The sequence below is a fragment of the Dryobates pubescens genome, chromosome 9, assembly GCF_014839835.1.
Source record: "Dryobates pubescens isolate bDryPub1 chromosome 9, bDryPub1.pri, whole genome shotgun sequence".
Lineage (NCBI taxonomy): Eukaryota > Metazoa > Chordata > Aves > Piciformes > Picidae > Dryobates > Dryobates pubescens.
The window spans coordinates 37,828,890-37,852,893 of NC_071620.1; the positions used below are offsets into that span (position 1 = coordinate 37,828,890).

The window sequence follows — 24,004 nt, forward strand, 5'->3', positions numbered from 1 at the left end:
TTTAAGTGACAAAAATCTAGTGACAAATACATGGGTTGAGTGCAGACGGAGACAAACCTTAGAAAATAGTTGAGATTCTGTTTAGGGTTCTCTCCGTGCTAAAATAGTTTTCAGCAACAGGACATAGTTCCCTCCCCCCTTCCCTGTTTTAGTACATAAAATGGATGTGTTTATTTAAAACAGGTTTGAAACTTAAACAAATAGTGACAGGCTGTTCAAACAAGCTTCGGAAATAGGCCTAATCAGGATGTTTGAGAAGGGGAGGGGGAACAATCATAAAGAACTACTTGTAATATATAGTGTGGGCACCATTAAGTTGGATTCATGTTATTGTTCTAATATTGTGCTGCATACTTCATTAACATTCCTCTTTTGAGCCATGGATTAAGCTGTACTTTTGCCTTGTCTTCAGGTTTTATTGTAACTTTTCATCCATCTTCATGCCCAATACCAGGAGCTCTACTGAATCATTAGAAATGGTCTCCCCAGACAATGCTGGGAGGCTGTTTCTATATGGGGATAGAAAGGAGGCAAAAATACACTCTTTTTGATATTCATACTGTGTATGCATCAGCTGTCATGAACAGCCAGAACTGAGACCTTCCCCATGGAAAGAAACCACGAGAATCTTAATGTTAAAATCTTTTCACATGACTTGCATTTCCATGGGTTTGTGTTTGGGTTTTGTTTGTGTGTTTGTTTTTAATTTCCTCTCTTTTCCCTCCATAGTAATACTACCAGTTGTTGAACTTACCCTTGTATTTTTAAGAAGCCTAGTCTGGAACTCCCTATGCAGACAGAGCTCCCGTGGAAGTCAGTGGGTCCCCAGTGGTGACAACAGGATTTAGCCCAGTCTGTAATATTTTAGGATATTATGTTACTTCATAGCCTAAAGGAGAAATAAAAGCAGCCTTACAAAGAGCTACAGAGCAAACTGAGTATGCTTTTTCATCTCTGCAACAGCAGAGCAGAAAATTAAGGCCAGAGTTTGCAAACGTCTATTTCACAAACCAAGCAGCTAAGCAAAAGTTGCCAAATCTTTTCCAGAATGAAGAATTTGCATTAAAACTTTACTTCCCAAAAGTTAAGCTGCTTTCACTTAAGCATCCAAGTTTGAAAATGACAGCCTGGAGGAACAAGCAATGAGAAATAGCCGGAGGCACAGATCTATTTTTCAGGTCAAATCTGTTGGCCAAAGTCTAGAGCTGTTCTGTTACCGACCCTTACCTACTGGCAGCCACTCTTACCTACACTATGCACCAACAGTACTTAATCAGATAGCATCTTTTGGAAGGAAGTACCTGTCCTTCATTTCTTTGAACCTCAGTGTCTAGTGAACAGGAGGCAAAATGGCAAAATATTTAAAAACCTCAGGCGCCCTCTTGTGGCAGGTTCACAAATGCTCTTCTGACGGTAACTGGAGATGCCTGACGATGCAGGCCAATTTAGCTACAGTTACAGAAAATTAACGTGCCTGGAAGATTTATATTGATCATGGAGACCCTTCTCTCAATAATTCCTTCTCTAAACCATAACATATATGCATTTTTAGAAGGAAGGTTACCTCCTAGCATAGAAACATTATAAACCAGCTAAAGGCCCTGCAACATGAGAAGAAAATATTCATTTCTGCCAAAAATCCAAAGTTGAGAGTAATAAAGGTAGAGACAGAACCCCCCTACCTTGGATAGATATTTCATGCGTTTATCTCAATAGTTTGGGAGCAGACTACACAATAAAAGAGTTGCCATAAAATGATGCTATCAGTTTTGTTACGCTTTTCAAGTAATCTAGCTAGGGCATTTTTACTGCTTTCATGCTATACAGTATGATTTATCTGTCCCTCAGGAACAGTCTGAAGCTTCATGTTTGTTAGGAATTGCATGCAGAATACCACTAATCTGATCAGCCCAGTCAAACCTCATTGCATTTATGAGTTATAAAAACTTATTTGCTACTTTAACAGCCTGTCCATTTGGTGTCTATATGCACCTCCAGACTTTCCCTGAGCAGCTTTACAAAACTGCTCTCCATACATGGATGATTGCAGCTCTGAGGAGAAACTCAGGGTGGTTTGAGCTGGGCTGAGGGACAGAACTCCCCCTACGCCTCACACCAGGTGACTTGTGGGCAGCTGTGAGCAAGGGCATCACTGTGTGCTTCCCCTCGTCTTCTGGCTGAATGTCTTGGTTGTAGGATGGGAGGCATGTCAGACAAGAGGATCTCATGGTACAAGAGCTCTTTTTTTTGTGCAGGACTACCAGATCATCTGGTTGACCCAGTGGGTTGTATAACCAGTCCACGGCCACATCCAAAGTCTCACCTGCTTTAGTGACAAAAGGGATCAAAGATGTAACACCCCTAAAGCTTCAGTTTATGTGGAAGAAATATCTGTGGCTACTACACATAGTCTTCTGAAGCCAACCCAATGGAACCAGATAAATACTGCCTTATCTTCAGCAAACTCATCCAGGATTAGAGATGCCCCGTGCCCAGTGGAAATGAAAAGTTTAGAGAATGAATGTCCATTTACCTTCTTTGTGTGTATATACAACATTCAGGAGCCAAAATGGTAGTAGTCATATTTAAATACTCTGCACCTCTCTTTGGTGTTAGGTTGGGTGTAGCAGAAGTCATGACCATAAGTAATTCCAGGAATATTTGTAAGGAAATAGCCAGGAGAACTTGGTGCTAAGCACTGCACCAAAACCACAGCTCCCAAAACACTATGCTGCTAGGTTTGTATGGCAGGTTTTGTGCCGGTGTGATTGCTGGATGACCACAAAAAGTGAAGAAGTTGCCTTCTGAATATGAGCAAGCAGTGCGCCCAGGAGGCCAAGAAAGCCAGTGGCATCCTGTCTTGTATTAGAAATGCTGTGTACAGAAGGGGTAGGGAGGTGATTATCCCCTTGTACTCAGTGCTGGTGAGGCCACGTCTTGAGTATTGTGTTCAGTTTTGGGCACCTCAAGAGAGATGTGGAGGTGCTGGAGGAAGTGCAAAGGAGGGCAAAAAAGCTAGGGAAGGGCCTGGAGAATAAATCTTATGAAGAGCAACTGAAGGAGCTGGGGCTGTTTAGTTTGAAAAAGAGGAGGCTGAGGGGAGACCTCATCACTCTCTACAACTACCTGAAAGGACATTGTAGGGAGGCTGGTGCTGGTCTCTTCTCACAGGTAACCAGTGATAGAACAAGAGGGAATGACCTCGAGCTGTGACTGGGTAGGATTAGACTGGACATTAGGGAAAAAATTTTCACGGAAAGAGTGGTCAAAGGTTGGAATGTGCTGCCCAGGGAGGTGGTTGAGTCACCAACCCTGGATGTGTTTAAAGGTCATTTGGATGTGGTGCTCAGGGATACAGTTTAGGGGTGAACCTTGTGGAGTAGGGTTATCAGTTGGGCTTGGTGATCCCAAGGGTCCTTTCCTACCTGAATGTTTCTGTGATTCTCTCTGTCTGAAGAAGCTGCAGCAGTTCTGATACTCCATTATTCTCCTTTCTAGGATGCCTTCGTGGAGTTGTATGGCAACAGTATGAGGCCTTTGTTCGATTTCTCCTGGATCTCTCTGAAGACTATCCTGAGTCTGGTTCTGGTGGGAGCTTGCATCACTCTTGGCGCTTACCTCGGACATAAGTAGAGCCAGCCGGTTTATCGCGGATTACAAAAGGCTTTCCGAATAACAGAATAATGTTCTTTTTTCTTTTCTGTAGCACAATGATATTTTATGAGCAAAACAACTTCCCAGCTAAAGATTAAATCAGCTATTACTGCCAAAGGAAATATCATTTATTTTTACACTGCAGGAAAATTATTTATTAAAAGATATTTACATTTTAACCTGCTATTTTCAGAAACTCTGCAAGTTGTATCTGTCATCACATCACGTTGTTATTCTTAACTTTAATGAGCCCCAAAGTCTTGTAGGTTGTGGGTTTTTTTTTCAATTGATGCAGCTGGCTGGATTATTTTATCTCTGAAGAGCAAATATACTGACAAAGACCTACCTGCTTACACTTACAGGGCAGTTACTTGAGCTGCTGAAGGCTGCATAATCGTATTGATTTTCCTTGCATTTTTCCAGATGGCTGGGAGGGATCTGAAAGACAAGGTCAGCATGAGCAAAGTTCTCACCCTGTCCTGCTGGGAAGAACTGACGGAGTATATGATTCAACATGGTACATACACGGGGTCACGATGGCAACTTCTTGAAGGACACCTGACTATGCCTACAGGAGACCAGTTGGAAATACGATTGCCTATGCCTTGTAAACGTGCGTTTTTAAGTTACCAGTTGTGCCATCACATCGCAATTTCCCAATCCATGTCAAATCAAATGCCTTTCTTTTTGCTGTTAACAGAAGTGTGAAGTTAAATCTTTGGGGCTTGCAGGAAATTGCCGTTCCAATGATTTTCTCAGAAGTAAAACATTTTTTTATGGCTACTGACACAGAAACATCAGGAGACCTTAAGTGCCTGCTTCAACAGAGCAGAGCTGGAGTCTGAAGACCTGACCTGTGTCCCACTCTAGTGGGCTCATTTCTGCAACTAATCCTGTTTACTTACTGAGTTCCTCTAGGGGTTTGAAACCAATTAGATGCAGTCTCTAAATCCCTGAAAGTTGAAAAAGATCTTAATTTTATTTGGCAAGAAGCAGACCTCAGCTAAGTTACAGATTAGCTCTGACTATCCTTGTTTATCAAACTGTACACCAAAAGCGAGTTCATTTTCACAACAGGAAAAGAAAGTGAGCTTTATCCTCCTGCCCTCACCCTCAAAATTATTTCATGTTAATAATGTCCTAAGACTGTCTGCAGAAGAAAAGATGATGAAGAAACTCCAAATCCTCTCTCTGGACAGAGACTGTCTGACACCTCAATCGCGCAGGTACTGTCATTTCAAGCGAAAATAGGGTGGAGGAAATGGGAGGGGGGGTGTGAAGTTATCTGCTCACGTTGCAAAATGCAACTCAAGTGAAATTAGTGCAGAGTACTCCATATACCGAGTACATTTTATAAAGAGATCCCTGTTCTAAAACCAGATGTGTCAATGCATTTTCAAGTGGGGCTTTCCGTGCGCTCGGATCGGGGCCAGGAGTCCCAAAGACGTCGAAGAGTCTGAAGGGTGTCCCATGGGCTGCTCTGAGGCATGGAAATGTCTAGCTTCAAATGTTTAGGTCAAGCACTCTCTATTTTTTCTAGCAATTTTTGAAATCTGGGCTTTGTGGGTAAATGGACATCCAGACATAAGGAGGAAAGGTTGCAAACCTCTGGATAAAATGCACCGTACAATAAGCGCGCTAAGGGTTAAAAGCAAACACACGCAGTAAACAAACTGTGGATCCAACCTCATGATTTCAGTCAAATAACTTTGTGGCATTATATGCAAAATATGTCCATTAACTTGGGAATGTAATATGTTCAATGTTAAGGCTGTAGTTGATATTGTGTCTTCAAAGCTGCTTTTTGTTTTGTTTTGTTGTTTGGTTGGGGTTTTTTTGTTGGGTTGTTTGGTTCTTTTCAAGAGTTGTACATCTCAGCTTTTTTACTGCTATTTAGTTCCGGCACCTACACTTTGTATGAGCAAAGATGGAGCGAGCTTCCGTTTCAACTTTGAAATTGCTTTTAATTTTCTAGAAACATAGAAAGGAAATATTTCTAAGAACTCAAAAATGTGACCTGTGCTTCATGAGAGAAAAATGGAAAATCCCACCATCAAAAAGAAAAAAAAAAAAAGGGGGGGGGGGGGGAGGGAACCACGTTAAAAAAGCACTTGTAATAGTTTCAGAGTGCTTCTGTCAGAAGTGGGCATGCTCATGTAGGGTTCCTCTGAAAAATTACTCTAAGTGGGAGCAACCAAATATTGTCAATTGAATGTGGGCTTTGGGTTGGTTTTTTTTCAGCTTCCAAGTTGAATTTATCTGCAAGCCAATTTCACAACTGGAGTTAGCCAGTATCGAGCTAACGTCTTGCTTCACAACCCGGTCTTCGTTTCAGGTGTGCCCATATGCCCATCAAAGTTTCTGAACTATTAGACCTCGAATTGTTTCGATAGTGTTTATTTTATTAAAGGTTTACATTGTCAAAAGTAGTAAGAGAGTACCTATCAATTGCAGTGCTGCTATACTACCATTAGAATTTGAATGGGGTTTATTTTTTAATACCTTTCAATGGCAAAAGTTTTTTTTTTAAAGCTGCTTTAGAAATAATATGAAGAATACACGTGATACACATTGAAATAAATACTGAGGATTTTGTGTTCTGATGTGTCTACTCACTGGACTTCCCAGTGTTTTAATACCAGGCAACAGGAAGAGTCATGATGACTGTTGATGATCTTATTTTATTAAAGAGCTAATGAAGCTTTCCCATCCTGACTGCAGAATAGTACAGTATTGTGGCTGCATTAGGAATAATGATAGTTAATAATACATTTATTAAGAAACATATTAGAAACATTGAATGTATATAAAAGCTTGAACTTCCTTAATAAAATCCTCTCCTTTCCCTCTTGCATTTCTTTTGCAATAATTCCTGTCTTTCCTGTTGTTCATTACTTCCACATAAGAATTTTTTTCCCCCCACAAAATGCCTTACAGACTTTGATGCTCCAAGACTATGGCTCAGTGAGACACCATCCCCTGTCACTATGTGTGCACACACAGCTGACCACTCTCCACAGACTCAAGCTGTAAAAGCAAACAATGAAAAAAAGAGGGACACTTCTTAAGTTGGTTAAGGTGTGGAAGGTCAGAGGACAACAAAGGAGGAGGTCAAGAAGTAGAAGAAAACAAACAGATCACTGAAATATCTCCTTGGTTAAAAATGACTGTTACTTGGAATTTGTCCATCTCACATCCTTTCCCTTGAAAAGAAGATGATACAAGGGCAGAGGAAAACATTACAGATTCCCCCAAATTATTCTTCACTATAAAACTTTGTTAATTCTGGAGGCAGTCTTTTGCAAAACAGGAAATCCAGAGGAATTTTAAGATAAACAGTTCATTTTGCTGCCTTCAGTTTATTTGATGTTAGTTTTCATTCCATTTATTAAGAAAATAATGAAAATATTTTGCTTCTAAAAAACAAAAATCATCTGTAAGATTGCCTATGATCTGTAAGAGATCAGTGACTTAGGAACAGATTGAGAAAGTTATGTGTTCTGAAATCAGAACTGACACAGAGTACATTTCTCAGCAGAAGCAGCACTGGATCCACCAAAGGAGTAATAGGGCTGTTGAAGAAACACAATATGGAGATAAAAAAAGGGGGCTGGAAGATAACAGAGAATGACAACAGTATGTAAGAAAATCTAATGTTTCATAATGATGCAGGAGTTCACCAAGGTGGTTGGAAAATAACTTTTAACTAAAACCAGATGCAAGTGTGTGCACTACATGACTAAAATGATTTCAAATTTTCAATTACAAAATCATTTGTAAATGCCTACAAAAATGCCCAGTTATTATAAAAGTTCATTGATTTGTTCATGTGATTGGAGTAGGGTTGCACTAAGGAGAAACTATGGGGGGGAAAAAAAATCTGAAAGCAGATATGCAAAGGAAACATGAAGGTGATGCAGTTCACAGAACATAGACCCAGTACCCTCAATCCTTGCATGCATGCAGTGTCCCTAGCTGAGGCATTGGGAGTCAGCTATGCACAGGGCCTGCATGCTTTTACCCTGAAGCATGACACTTAGCTGTGCACCTGCACTCTGCAAACCTAGAAGTCCTATTGTTTAAAGGTATTCTCAAGTAGCACAGTTAAAGCCTCTCTCTTTTTATCTTCTATCTTTAAAGAAGCTAGCAAAACGATTCATTTGTATTACAAGTTTACAGCTCAGTGCTAGATGAAAAATGAATAATCTTCTGATTTATGAGTGTAAAAATTATTTCTCATTGCAAAACCCAAGCTTTGTTTTTCATTCCTGTTTCTCTTAAAAACAAAGCAAAATAACAAGGAAGACCAAAAAAAAAAAAAAAAGCTATTTTAATCTGCATTTGGTCTAAACCATACTCCTGTGTTGTTAATGCAGCTTCATCACACAATGAAATCTTTTTGCAAAAGCTATACAGCATTAAGAATTTCACATGAAACTGTATTTTTTTATAATTTAAATAGCATCTTTTTCCCTTTTTTTTTTTTTTCCTCTTCTTTTTCCCTGAACATTTGAGTTTTAATTATCACCAGCATAAATGTACATAAGCAGATACTGTTTATCCAGTACTTTGGTTTGATGTATGTATGGTATTGTAGTTTGTCAGTTTATCATCATTTAATATGGTTATGTTGTTCTTTGTCTTTAAAATGTTATAAGAACATGCTGCCATTAAACTTCCCGTGTCTGTCTAGTTAATATTGGGGGGGGGGGGGGGAATAAATAATAAAGCACACTGTGAGTTACTTGGTTTGCAGTTGAATTGTTTAGGATTTGCTGATTAAAAACCCCCCACAAATCTACCCAAATGTTTTGAGTGTAATCCCGTAAATGAAACATGACATTTCCTGCCTGACAGATGTATTGACATGCTTTGTTCACTATTGGTTACATAGAATACATACATAGAATAAACCAGGTTGGAAGAGACCTTCAAGATCATCGCGTCCAACCCATCAACCAATCCAACACCACCCAAACAACTAACCCATGGCACCAAGCACCCCATCAAGTCTCCTCCTGAAAACCTCCAATGTTGGCAACTCCACCACCTCCCCAGGCAGCCCATTCCAATGGGCAATCACTCTCTCTGTACAGAACTTTTTCCTAACATCTAGCCTGAACCTCCCCGGCGCAGCCTGAGACTGTGTCCTCTTGTCCTGGTACTGGCCACCTGGGAGAAGAGACCAACATCCATCTGTCTACAACCTCCCTACAGGTAGTTGTAGAGAGTAATAAGGTCACCCCTGAGTCTCCTCTTCTCCAGGCTAAGCAACCCCAGCTCCCTCAGCCTCTCCTCGTAGGGCTTGTGTTCCAAAAGTGTTTAGTGTTTAGGTTAGTGTTTGCCAGCCTTCTTTGAAGACCTCTGTGCATCGAGATGCAGTTACCCAAATTTGGTAAGATAAGCTGCTGCTGTGTGAAATGCAGTCCACAGGTGTATCACACATGTAAGCACAGTGTCACCCATTCTGCTGTCCCATACATCTGATGTGTTATGGAAAGTGCGGCACAGAATCAAACAATATTAAAGGCTGGAAGAGACCTCCAGAGATTACCAAGTCCAACCCCCCAGCCAAAAGCAGGATCACCTAGGGTAGTCCCCACAGGAACACATCCAGGTGGGTCTTGAAAGTCTCCAGAGAAGGAAACTCCACAACCCCCCTGGCCTGTTCCAGTGCTCCATCACCTTCACTGTAAAGAAGTTTCTCCTCATGTTTAGGGGAAACCTTCTATGTTCAAGTTTGCATCCACTGACTCTTCTGTTTATTTGCTAGAACTATTTTCTGTCCTTCCTAGGAGCTGGAAATGCCAGTTTCAACAGGAGAAAAATATATTTGTTACCACTGAAGGTTTGTTACAGTTAGGGTTGGTTTCCAGCAGGTATAGGGGCATATTGCTCATATTCATTTGCCCTCAAATTGCAGTTGTTGCCATGTATCTTCTGTAGCTTTAGTTCATGTAGAACATAGCTAAATGAGCTCAGGCAATGCATATCATACTGCCCAAAGGATTCAGCCAGCTTCTCAGGTGTGTTTTTCAGCCTAGCATGTGCACTGTGCTGTCACGGCTACACTTACTGAGAGTGCCTGAAGTCAGTAGTTTAAATGCTTTCCAAGGACAGTTCAAACACATGCAAATCATGATCCCCTCTGTCTGTGACCCTGAAGACAGAGAAGGTGGAGGAAGTTGGCCCAAAACTGAAACCAGCAGCAAAGCACAACTGATAGACTCTGTTCTTTGAGCTCTGGGATTAAACCATCTAGCAGAGAACAAGGTTACTAAATTCTTTGCGAGGCAGAAGGTAAGCAAATGTGCAGTTCTGCAAGTACTGTCAATTCCCCTCCACTATTCAGTGAGACTGAAAAAAAGGAAGGAAATGTGGATTAAATTAGCCTCAGCATGCTTTTTTTTCTATCTGAAACCCAACAAAGGAAGATGGGATTAAGTTTCCCTAGGGAGGCAAACAGAGTTCAGCAAAACCATGTGAGTTAGTTCAGTGATTTTCCTCTTTCTGCTCAGTCAGATGACTCTTCTAAAAAGCCAACAGATTAGCACCCACGATTAAATGCCTGCCTTATCACTGACACCAAGCACACTGAACAGAAATCTGGATAAAGACAAAATGAACATTAGTCCTGGTAACTAAGGTGGGGTTTGGCTATCTGAAGATCAGGTAGAAGCATCTTTTAAACAAGTTTTGCTGGGCCAAAAACAGAAAGTTCATTTCTCAAAATATACTTGAATGGCTTCAAGCACTGTTAAGTCTCTACAGTTGCTGCATTGCTGGCAGTGCACTAAAATACCTCTGTGGCAGCAGGCTTTCAGTCTCATAGTATCACAGAATCAACCAGGCTGGAAGAGACCTCCAAGATCATCAAGTCCAACCGATCACCTAACCCTATCTAACCAACTAGACCATGGTGCTAAGTGCCTCATCCAGTCTCAAACACCTCCAGGGACACTGACCCCACCACCTCCCCGGGCAGCCCGTTCCAATGGCAAATCACTCTTTCTGTGAAGAACTTTCTAAGATCAAGCCTAAACTTCCCCCTAGGGAAAATGGCACAAACAGGCTTTATCACAGATACCATACTCTACTATGAGTTAACTTTCTCCCAAAGAAAAGTAGCAGAAAGTTAACTTACAATAAAGGAAAAAGAAGTTTGGTGAGCTTGATCTAGCAGGGGTTACAGTGGAGCAGCACTTTGTGTAATGCATTTAAGTATATGCAAGCCATGCAACTACTTCATATTCCTTCAGAAACTGTTTTCAGTCATGTATCATGAATCCCATAATCAGATTTACTGTACCACTGAAACACAGTATCTGTGTCTTAAGACACACAATCCTATCTGATGCAAACACATAAAAGGTCAATGCATGCGATCTGTAACTGGCCAGAAAGTCACCCATTCACAGTGGGGCGGCAACAGCTTTGGTAGCCTACATCAGACATTGTGAAAGGAGAACATTTCACATTCAGCATCGAAATGAACAAAAATCTAGGCTGTATATTCCTGCTGCACTAGAAATAAACATCCCTGATTTACTGGAAGTTAAAGAAAAACCCCAACCTGAAAGCAGCACTTGTCCAAAAGCCTCTTGCTCTCTTGGGGGGTTCAGCCCTCCAAGACACTTGTGTGACAGCATATACCTGTAGCTGTCTCTGCTTAGCAACATTCGAACTGCACAGCATTTCACAGAACCAGAGAATGGGTTGGGTTGGGAAAGGCTTTCAAATATCAGCTAATATAAAGTCCACCCCCTTTGCTGTGGGGAGGGGCATCAGCCACTGGATAATGTTGCACAAAGCTCTGTCCCAACCTAACCTTGAACAATTCCAATGACTAGGCACCCACTTCTCAGAGCGACCTCTTCCTGTGTCTCACCACCCTCATAAAAACTTCCTGCCTTCTGTCAAATCTTAACTTACCTTCTTAAACAATCTTACACATCTCAAATCTTAACTGCATCTCCAAAGTATTAAAATAGTAAAGTGGGGAAGAAAATAAAGTGACCTGTGACTCCTGAATAGTTTGGAAGGAAAACAGCAAGAGACTGTAAAGCAAACCCATGAGCCACCCTAACCAGGTGAGAAGGCAGTTTGGAAATATGCTTCCTTTAAGACAGTATCACTGGAAAATGGGGGTAGTCATAGTTATGAGGACAAAGCCAGGTGGATAGATGATGGCAGAGCAGTGGATGTGGTTTATTTTTGATTTCAGTAAAGCATTTGACACTGCCTCCCACAGCATCCTTGCAGCTAAACTGAGGAAGTCTCTTCCTTATGAGGAGAGACTGGGGGAGATGGGACTCTTTAGCTTGAGGAAGAGGAGACTAAGGTTTGAGCTCATTCATGTTTATAAGTATGTCAAGAGTGAGTGCCAAGAGGATGGAGCCAGGCTCTTCTCAGTGATGCCCAGTGACAGGATAAGGGGCAATGTGTAGAAGTACATAGGAAGTAACCATGGAAACTTGAGGAAATCTTTTTTCACTGTGAGGGTGACAGGACACTGGAACAGGCTGCCCAGGGGGGTGGTGGAGTCACCCTCTCTGGAGATTCAAAACCTGCCTGGATGCATTCCTGTGTGATCTGGTATAGGTGATCCTCTCTGGCAAGGGGCTCGGACTGGATAATCTTTCAAGGTCCCTTCCAGCCCCTAACATTCTGATCACACCTCCACGTCTCTCATGTGATCCCACAGCACTGCAAATAGCAAATCGAAGTAATGATAGGATCGGGGGAATGGAACAAAACCAGAAATGGGTAGATTCAGATTGGATGTTAGGAAGAAATTCTTCCCCATGAGGGTGGTGAGACACCGGAACAGATTGCCCAGGGAGGTGGTAGAAGCCCTATCCATCAAGGTTTTTAAGGCCAGGCTGGATGTGGCCCTGAGCAACCTGATCTAATGTGAGGTGTCCCTGCCCATGGCAGGAGGGTTGGAACTAGATGATCCTTGAAGCCCCTTCCAATCCTAACAGTTCTATGATTCTACAACAGCACAATTCTCCCAGCATTTTCATTTGGGACATAAAAATCAATCTTTAACCAAGGACAAACAGCACTGCTTCCAGTTATATCCAGGTCACAGCTTCCAGTGCTGGAATTAGATCTCAATCCTATTACTTTGCAGCTGCTTCCTTGTTTTCTGGAGGAGGGAAGGAAGGTCAGTCCAGAAGTCATAAAAGATACTCAAGAAACAGAAAAGGAAATAAACTGCACAGCTACCTTCAACAAGATGAGATGGCATCCAAGGTTCATCAGATCTAGGGTCCTCTTCCTATCACATGCTTTTCAAAGCATGCTATCAACTAGAGAACTACTCCCATCACCATCCACTGAGAAAGTCCCATTAATATCAGCTGGACCTAAGAGGAGATTATTTTAGTACTTGCTCTGCAGCAGAACCATTGACAGCTGCGAAACAGCTTTAACTGCTACACAAGGTTATTCAACTACCTGAGAAAGACAGGGATCTTTCTTCAAATAGCTATTTTTCTTAGGTTCAAGTTAATTGTGTTGGGAAGCTCTGTGCCTGGAAAAGAAAAACAATCAGAGAGCCACCCCAAACACTTCTTCTCCATTATGAGGACAAAACCCCAGCTGTCCCTGTCAATACTTGCCAATCTCTTTGGAAACACCACCAAAACTTGTAATGCAGTCAGAATCATATTAGCAAAATGGAACATGACACAGAGCTGTGACATGTGAGCACAACACATGCAAACACACACATGCCCTGGCCTAAGTGGTAACAGTTTCTTTACTTATTTTGCATGCTTGACAAGTGACATTTTACCTCTTGCTTTCCAAAACCTTCATGGAAGTGATTTCTTTATGCATGTCCAGAATGCCACCAACATGATCAAAAAGTTTTCATTCACTTGCCCTAAAATGTTTAAATTCTCTCTTATGGGAGAAAATTTAGGAAAAAAAAAAATAATCCTTGTTCAATTAATTTTTTTTATTTAGGAAAAATTAGCTAGTCAAAAAAGATGTGATTTTTGGCCAAGAGAAGTGTACACACCCCCACAAAACCCCACAAACAACTGTATGTCCACTGTGGAATCCTCCTTTTCTTTAATTACAGCTGACAACTGCACAGATATCTTCAGCACAATTTACTCCTAAAGACACAGCCACTGCAATGAGAACATGACAGACTTGACACTTCACAGAAAAGTAACTTCATTAATGTGCCCTGAGGATCCATTCACCCATCCACTTCACAACCAACATTAAAGCCCACTTTTCTTCATCACATCCTCCAACAACTATCACCACACGAGTGTTAGGAAAATAAGTCAGCACTTTTTCCATTATCCAAGTCAGAGAAGAAAGAATCACAGAATGGTAGGGGCTGGAAGGGACCTCAAGAGATCATCCAGTCCAACCCCCCTGCCAGAGCAGAATCACCTATACCAGATCACACAGGAATGCATCCAGGTGGTGAGGAGTTTGGAGCACAAGCCTGTAAGGAGAGGCTGAGGGAGCTGGGGTTGCTTAGCCTGGAGAAGAGGAGGCTCAGAGGAGACCTTATTGCTGTCTACAACTACCTGAAGGGAGGTTGTAGCCAGGTGGGGTTTGGTCTCTGCTCCCAGGAAACCAGTGACAGAACAAGAGGACACAGTCTCAAGCTGTGCCAGGGAAGGTTTAGGCTGGATGTAAGGAAGAAGTTCTTCACAGAAAGAGTGATTGGCCACTGGAATGGGCTGCCCAGGGAGGTGGTGAAGTCACCAGCACTGGAGGTGTTAAAGAAGAGACTGGATGGGGTGCTTGGTGCCATAGTTCAGTTGATAAGAGAGTGTTGGATGATAAGTGGGACTCGATCTCCAACATCTTTTCCAACCTGGTTAATTCTATTCTTTCTATTCTATTCCTTGAATATCTCCAGAGAGGGAGACTCCACAACATCCCTGGGCAGCCCCTCTCAGTGTTCCATCACCCTCACAGTGAAAAAAAATTTCCTTATTTTTCCATGGAACTTCCTATGCCTCAACTTCCACCCATGCCCCTTGTCCTGTCATTGGGCATCACTGAGCAGAGGCTGGCTCCATCCTCCTGGCACTCACTCTTGACATATTTATAAACATTAATGAGCTCAACCCTTAGTCTCCACCAAGCTAAAGAGCCCCAGCTCCCTCAGTTTCTCCTCATACAGATGATGTTCCACTCCTCTAATCACTTTGTGACTCTGCAGAACTGGACACAATATTCAAGATGCAGCCTCACCAGGGCAGAGTAGAGGGGGAGGAGAGCCTCCCTCAACCTACTGACCACAGCCCTTCTAATATACCCCAGAATGGTACTGGCCATCTCAGCCACAAGAGCACACTGCTGGCTCGTGGTCATTTTCATTTCCCAAAGACCACAGGTATTTATCTTGTTGACCCATCCAATTAAGCAGTATGAATCACCAATGACTCGTAGCACAAGTCTTCAGTTCTGCCAAAACATTACAGAATTAGCACAGAGCAGCTACTGTTGTCATTTTAATGATGTGCCTGTGATGAGTGTAGCTGACCAAACAAATGTTATTTGAACCGTTTTAATATGCAAAGTATTTCCTATAGAAATAAGCTTGCAGACTTTGAAGATAACAAGGTGGTAGAAGTCAGTTATAAAATTTATCTTTACTGGGTGGAAGAGAACTAAATGTTCTCGTTTATGAATGTCAGGCAAGCTTATCTTATTCCCACGTGGGGCAGCAGCCCCACGGGGAAACAACAAAAACTATGGGACGCCAGACAAGAAGAACAATCACGTTTCACATTTGTTCAAATAGAAGCTGAACGCATGGTGAAATGTGTCTACAGAGGAAGCCAACTACCTGAAAACAAGAGATGCTAACATTTAATTAGTTTAGTCTTTAGAAAAGAAGACTGAGAGGGGATCTCATCAATGCCTATAAATATCTGGGGGGTGGGTGTCAAGTGGAGGGGCCAGGCTCTTTTTGGTGGTGCACAGTAATAAGACAAGGAACAACAGGTTCAAACTTGAACATAGAAGATTTCACCTCAACACAAGGAGAAACTTCTTTACAGTGAGGATGACAAAGCACTGGAACAGGCTGCCCAGGGAGGTTGTGGAGTCTCCTTCTCTGGAGACTTTCAAACCCCACCTGGATGCATTCCTGTGTAGACTACCCTAAGAGATCCTGTTTTGGCAGTGGGGGTTGGACACAATGATTTCTTGAGGTCACTTCCACCCTCTAATGTTCTATGATTCTAATTCTTCAAGTAAAGACATTCATTAGTCAAAACTATATCTGAGACAAGGTGAGATTAAGTTTTGTATTAGAAGAATCAATTAAGCCACCGGTTTGTATCATTATTGAGAAGCCTGATAATCAGCCTGCACACGTGAATTCCACTCAAGGTCTACTGACAGCAATAACCAGGGAGGTGCTTACAACACTGCTCATGTCATACTCTCACAGAACAGAAACAAAATGTCATGTCCAACTCCAGTACTTCTCCTGAAGGAGGACAATAATGTAAAGCAAGTTCAAGCAGGTTTCAGTAGGTTCTCTCCACTCATAATGGGCTTTAGATTTTGCAAGATGTTTGCCTCTTTATGTCCTAGGTGGAGCTAAGGGCATTGTGAACCTTGTAAGGGTCAGTTCTCAAGTGCATTACAACCTGAAGGGAATATCGATGCTGGGAGACGGGGCACCAGCAGAAGGAAATTCTCCTCATTGGGATTTGCCTTAGGAGAGAGTCCCTTTGAATTCCTCTACTGCTGTCTCCTCTCTTTTGCAGTGCAGACATACATAGCTGTGACTTAAGACTCCGGCACTGACGAATGTCCTCCTTATTGTAAGAAGGGTCTCCCTGCCACTAGACTATACAGAGAACATTTACCATCACAGTTAAATTCTCTCACAAAACAATCAATGTTGTGAGACAACATTTTCCCTGAGTTTTGGTTTTTCTTTCCTCCAGTCTCCCAGACCTTGTTTGATGGCAAGATGGAACATGGTAAGGGAAGGTAATAATACATGTCAAAGTTCCACAGGGGATCTTGCAATAGTTCTCAGGTAGAAGAAAAATGTCCATGGAAGTTATAAAATCACTTCTAAAGCTGATCTCTCTATATTGCAGGAAGGACGCAGTGAATCTTACTTTGGAAATGTGATTTGCATATATATAGGCAATGCATCAAGACAAAAACCAAGTTCTGGCAGATGAAGACTTTATATTACAGAATACAAAATTGCAGAATACCTCTGGCTGGAAGACACCTCAATGATATTCCAGTCCAACCCTCCATCCAGCACTGAAGGGTCAACACTAAACCATGTCCATAAGCACCAGGCCCACACACTGCTTAAACGCCTCCGGGGACAGTGATTCCACCAGTGCCCTGGGCAGACCGTTCTAACGTTTGATAAGCATTTCAGGGAAGAAATGTTTCCTAATATTCAGCCTGAACCCCCCTCTGGCACAGCTTGAAACAATTTCCTCTGGCCCTGCAACTTGACACCCAAGAAGAGGCTGGCCCCCTCCTCACTCCAAAACCTCCCTTCAGGGAGTTGTAGAGACTGATGAGATCTCCCCTCAGCCTCCTCGTCCCCAGACTGAACAATCCCAGCTCCCTCAACCGCTCCTCATAGGCCATGTGCTCCAGGCCCTTCATGAGCTTCACTGCCCTTCTGTGGACATGCTCCAGCACCTCAATGTCCCTCTTACAGTGAGGGGCCCATATTGAACACAGTACTTGAGCTGTGGCCTCACCAGGGCTGAGTATAGGGGGATGATCACCTCCCTGTTCCTGCTGGCCACCTGTTTCTAACACAAGCCAGGATGCCGTTGACTTTCTTGGCCACCTGGGTACACTGCTGATTCATATTTAGTCAACTGGCAACCAACACCCCCAGGTCCCTCTCCCAAGTTGCAGCTTTCCAACCACACACACACACACACACATATATATTCTACTAAGCAGAATTCCAAATTCCAGAGAACACCACTAAAAAGCAGTTATGCTGGCAAAAGTGGAGCTTCCTTAAAAAATGAAATACTTATTTTGCCAAAAAATCCACCTAAGTGCAAAAGCTTAATATAATGTTAACTGTGGCACTGCTGTTCTACCTGTATAATCAGCTTAATGCCTCTGAAGATTTAAAGAACACTACAGCAATTAGGTGATTGCATCTTAATGCCAACTTTAAAATGAAGGGGGGGGGAGGGGGGGGAAATCACTTCTTCATGCCTCACAGAAACAAGTAATTACTTTAAATCCTTCTTCCTTGAAAGCAAGTTGCAAACTCTCCAGTTTCAAAACAGACATGCAATTTGTCTGGTTTCAAATTATTAAGATAATTCATAATAAAAAGCTGGAGGGGAGAGAATTAGGTACTAGGAAAAGATGTTTGGGTACACATCAACCACAAAAATAAACTGAGATCAGATGAGAAAGAGAATAGAATGGCTATTAACTTCCTGCCTACTCTTCACCAAGGCTAGTGTTACAAGCTTTGGAGTACAGCTGTGCTTAATGACTTTGTATAAAAGCAGATATCATACAACTGGGAAGAAGTAGGAACTTCTTCCAACCAGATAAAAGAATTAGCCAGCAGCCTCCAACAAACCAAAAAGTTCTTTCAACTTTAGGGATGAGAGTTAATTATAACTCTTTTTGTATGTGTGCAATGCTACTAAATTATTAAGAAATATTGTCCTGTCAAAAAACTGTGCAATAGCCACTGAACTTGATTATTATAGATGAGTATTTGCCAGAGACAGGGCTGGAAAGTGATTAACCTTAATAACAAGAGAAGTCATTCTGCCATCAAACTTCAGCATGCAAATGGCTTCCCCTCTTGTTTCACCCAAAGGGTAGGCAATGGTGTGGAATGGCAAGAATTTCTAGTTCTTCTTGCTAGTGAGGATGCAGGGAAGATGACTTGACAGAGAGAGCTGTGTGCCTAAGAAAGAGATATTCACTGTTGAGACTAACACACAGACTGGGAGGGGTTTTTTCCCTTTTTTTTTCTAACATACAGTAAGATGAAAAAAGAAGTGTGCTAGACCTGAACTGGCAGAAAGGTTCTCACTGCTGCTTGATAACAGTAACTACCCTGTCCAGACAGTGGATGAAGCTACACAAGAAGCAAGGAAACTATGTTCCTTCTCCTCCTCCTTCATCACCCCCAATTACGTCTCTTTAAATTGCACTGCAACTACTTGGGGCATGCTAATTCCAGCATGCATGACTCAAAGTGCTCTTTGAACAAGTAGGTTTCCCAGACATCTCCAGGCAACACTGTACACCAGGTTAGGCAATTTGACATTTTATGTAAAAAGTATGAAAGAACGTGTGCTGACATTGTAGAATTGCATGCAGAGGGCAGCTTGAAGGGAAATAGAAAACAGAGTGTGAAAACAGAACATAGAGAGTGAAAACAGAGTATCAATTGAATATTCCTTAGTTATACTGTGATATTAGAAAACAGGGTCAACCTCTGAATCATGCTGTTTCACTTCACTCATGTCTCCTTTGGAACAAGTGCAGACAGCCACCGCCAATGTCCTCATACTCTTGGGTTCTGTGCTCACTGACTGCCTGTGCAGACCATCTTTGTGAGTATAAAGCATAGCCTGGTTTTCTTTTCTAGACAGGTTAGACCCACTGGGACTCCCTGAAAGAGACAAGACAGACAAGACAAAAAAATCCCAGAGCTGGAAGGATGACTGCCAAGGGGACAAGGATGAAAGACTCATATACGGGATCACAAAGGGCAGTGAGAAGAATCCATAAGAGGGCTATGTTTGAATCCATCCAAGACATACTTCCAAACAAATACATTTGAATTCAATTATTCTTGAAGCAAATAAACCAATTAGATTTATATCATTATAATCTAATTAGGTTTACATCATCAATAAGACAACGGAGACAGTAACATCTCAAGAGACTTAAAGCAATCTTTTGAACTTCGAATGAAGGCTATCGCTGTATCTCCTAAAACTAACACAGACAAGAGAGAGATTTAAGGCTTCTAAACACAGATGCAGCATGTCAGTTTAGCAATGCTAAACAAAACCAGCGGTGCCTTATTAAGCAAAAAGCAAATCACCAAGAAATCAGCTTTCCAAGATCAGCTGAACTGTCACATTGTGCTCACAACTAAAAATTACCCAGCAGCTTTTTCTGAACAAGACACACAAATGAGTTTTGCTCAGTGAATGCAGAAGCCAAACTTTTCTATTGTGAGGGTTTCAATGGACACTCAAATAACTCAGACAGCATGGAGGGGGAAGGGTGTCTCTGACCCAGTTTCTATATAACAGTGTCGTTTGGGTGATGCTGGTAGGAGTGCTCACAGCAGAACCTCTTTTCTTTAATTTTCCTCTTCTGTTTGCCTACCATCACTTTGAATAATCCACAGACGTTATTGTAGGCTCAAGAATAAGATTAATTGATCTTAATGATTGCTAGGGACTTCCTACATTCACACAGCTAGTGATGTCTTCAGTATCCAAGCTCTTTACATGGTGCAAGAGGAAAATTTGCTTTTTTCCTTTGGCCTTCCTGTTTCATAGCCATTCTGAAAGCAGAGTTTTAATTTCTTCCTGATACCTTTGCCCTAAACCTCTTAACGTACCGTGAGAAATTTTGCAGGTCAGACTCTCTTCACCTGGTGCAACTAGGCTCTCCACCAAGTAGTTTCTTGTCACTTCTCATGCCACTGATACGGGAGAAGATGCAACTGCTCCTTTTCATAGAAAACAAAAGCCTACAGAGGCAGGGAATTGGATTACTGAGCAAGGGGATAAATGCCTGAAAGAAAGGCTTTATATGCACCAAGTGGCAGGGAAACCAGGAGTCTGCATGTGTCAGCACATAAGGGCAGTGTCCCCTCCAGGCATCCAGGCAAGAGATGTGACAGTTGAGCTTGAGTGAAAACACTGAAAATCTGAGTAAGAGAGGCAAATTTCAAGCGATGCACGTGAAGCTGAAATGACAGGTTCCTCCCACAGCAAGGGCTGAAATACACTTATGAGTCTCAACATCCACAATAATCATTTTCTCTTTAAAAAAGCCCTCACTGCTAGCCATGTTTCAATCTGATTTTCAGCAGATCTTGAAGTATTACGAACCCTTGATTGTCTGCTTTGATATGGCACACGTCACCACTAGCCTGACAGCTCTCCGGCAGATTTTCAAGCACCTTGAAAAATACAAACCCAACCTTGTTTCTAGTACTTCCTCCACTTCCAGATCCTAAAACAAAATCTAATTCAGGAGCTTAAAAAGAACAAAATCAGAAATAGAGCTCACCAAGGCTCTGGTAAGGCTGACACTAAAAAGTTACACTGACAAAATCATTAGAACAAAGTGGGGAAAGCATAGCAGGAAGAGTTTTATGCCAGCCCTTAGGCTGCACAGTGCTGTACCCCACAGCAGGGGTAACTAACCCTTGAGAAGCACACAGAATTCTGCTATGCTTAAACTGGAATTTTACCAGGTGAATGCCAGTACAGGTGCATAAATCTGGGGGGCAACATGCAATCTGAACACAAGCAGTGGAAGGAGGAGAGCCAGCAAATTGTTAAGGAGATCCCTGTTCAATCCTACCCAACAGTAGAGCAGCCAAAGACCTAAGGACTCACTGTCATCAGTCACAAGACCTCTTCACAACTCTTTCATAACTTTCCTTGGCTAAGGAGTGTTCAACATGCAGGTGCATACTTTTTAGGGTTAAGGAGATTAGTCACTCTTGCACTAGCCAGTTATACTCAGAAGCCAAAAAGACAACGACTGGAGAGAGGAAAGCCTGATGCAACATAGGTTTTATTTGTCCGTCAACAATACTTTTGCATTCTCATTCCATTTGAGAAACCAGGTCCCAGTTTTGCATTCTTCCCAAGAGGGTTTTCTTCATTTTTTTTCTTCCACTAGGGAAGAACAGGTCTGTTGGAGCATTTACATTATAAACCTAACTCATTCTGGTTTGCATCCAATACTTTCGAATTCACTTTCTCAAAATACATGCATTTTCTGCAAACACCTTGTATCATTTCTTAAGAAAATAGTGGTGGTTAAAATTTTTGACCATTTTAAGTAATTCTTTCATAAGAATTGTGTCTCTGCCCTGGAAAAAGTTAACTAGTACTCTAATTTCAAGACCGTTACATTCACTCAAGTGACAGAGGCATAATTCCCTCTGCTGTCAGAGGCTTCCTTTTTGACTTCAGGCTATTCACTTTGCCTCTATGCAGCTGAAATGCAGCTGTAAAACTGGTATTATAGCAACTTGTACCATACAGAAACACCATGAGCATACAACCACTCATTACTGTCAAGCTCTTGCATACTGTGGAGGAAGAAGGTATAGAATACATGATACATGAACTAGGCTTTAGAAAGATATTGCAGAGGATGACGGGCTTGAGTGAACTATGGTGTGCAACTGAGAAAAGCAGTGTCATTTTCTGAACAACCAAAGCCTTAAGACACTCTTACTCTTGCAAATAACACCACAAAATCGCTAATGGAGATAGGCAGGACTTCTGTTTTATATCTCAGCTAGTAGACAAGAATCATTCTGCTGCTCCACAGACAGAAAACACGCAGTGGGTCAAACAGACCAAAAGGGGATGCAGCCAGTACTGGAGAGTTAAGACTTATGGAATAAACACAATCACTCCTAAGGCACTTTAATTTTATCTCCAGTAGAAAAGCCAGGCTTGGCCTGGCTTTGCTAATAGCATATGAGGAGTTCACCGCCTGAAGTCATAAGCTTATGATGTTGCTTTGATGCTGGAGATTTGCAGCTCCCCTCCTGCAACTCAAAGCATGTTTTCTGAATGCCGCCTTAGCTAAAATCTTTTCCTGAAAAGAACCAAACTCATGTACTTGTTGGTCTTGTATATCCATCATCTAGATTTGGGGCAGCTTGAAGGCTCCCTCATTTTACACACCAGAGCTGAGATGCATGTGGAGAAGCTGGTAGCATTCCATTGCAGACACATGCTAACAGGGAATGGCCCAGAGCCTAGTTTCTTTTTGTTCCCCTGCATATTATTAGCAGTACCTAGTAATGAAGCTGGCAGGGAAAGAGAAAAAGAAAAGTACTGAGAAAAGTGAACCAGATGATTAAGGAGTAAAGAACATCAGATGAAACTAAAAATACTTCCTCAGCAGTTGTAAAGGAAATTCGTTTGACAGGAGGCTGCTTCTTTTGTCAAGAGTGGCTTGTTGTGCAAGAGACAATACCAACACAGGCTCCTCTTATCTTGGCTGTCAGTTTAACTGACAAAAAAGAACAGGGGTTAAGATCACTGGAGTTGCAGTCAGTTTTAACATGTGTTTGTTTTCATGTTTTAAGAGGGATTAATGCTGGCAAGAACCTCTGGTGGCAAGCTCAGTTAAGCAATTTCATAAAAATCAAATGAGTATTCACTGGTTATTAAAGGCAACGATTAAGCTCCTGCCTGATGCTGAGCCTTCAGGAGCATTTATTCCTTTGCATGCAAATGTAAGAACTAGGAAGAGGTTTTAAAAGACTTCACTTTAATACCACCTCTCTTACAGAAGAGAAGCCATTGTAAAAACAAGAGGAAAAGTAAAACATGAGGCCCTCAGCAGCTTCCCTAGCAATTGCCCACAGGAGTGCAGGTGAGCCTGTACGGTCCTTGCTAATGTGCCTTCTGACATGCCTGCAAGCTTTCAGAGAGCCTTGTAGTCATAGCTGCCAATAGCTGCTGGTGATCAACTAAGCAAATCACAATCTGTCCAAGTACCACAAGTAAAGGCCAGGACTTTGAAAAACTCAAGAGACATATACATACATGTACACACACAGTGTGGGAGCAACCACTCGGATATGATGCTGGTGTGAGGGAAAACAACTCTTATTAGACTTCTTGCCATGGACTTTCATGAAACATTCATTGTTAGAACAAGTATGCCACACTAAACTGCAGGTTAGTTCAAAACATGGCACTCTCACTCTCTCCTCTGTTCCATTTTTTCTGAGGAAACGTTCAGCAGCACAAAGACATCAACACAGAAGCCCCGTCTCCTTGGTCATGACTAAAGTCATCCTCTCTGTCCCAAACACCAAAGTCTTTGGGAAAAAAATAAATAGCAGCATGCAAGGTGAATTGGTGGAAATACCCTGTCAAAAAGCAGATAACCACTTTGAACTTCAAGTTGAAAATAGGCACTGGTTTACTGGAGACTTTGTTGTCAGCTCACTTAGAAATAACTTGGTCCATTTCCCACTCGGCTCAGGAAGACCTTGGAGGCAGATTCTGTCCTACACCAGACCCACCTGCCATGAACTGCTTGGGCCACAGGATGCCACTGTTGGATTTCTTTTTCAGGAGGTCAAAAG

General features: G+C 42.0%; 1 protein-coding gene across 2 annotated transcripts in view; it reads left to right on the forward strand.

Moving 5' to 3' along the window:
- The window catches only part of BCL2 (BCL2 apoptosis regulator), a 103,710-nt gene extending 97,994 nt beyond the window's left edge, over window positions 1-5,716 (forward strand). For both annotated transcript variants that reach the window (XM_009904953.2, XM_054164337.1), the window contains one exon: window positions 3,499-5,716. In XM_009904953.2, the coding sequence (XP_009903255.2) occupies window positions 3,499-3,633 (135 nt within the window). In that variant the 3' untranslated portion in view covers window positions 3,634-5,716. The remainder of the gene's footprint in view (window positions 1-3,498) is intronic.
- Window positions 5,717-24,004: the final 18,288 nt, after the last annotated feature.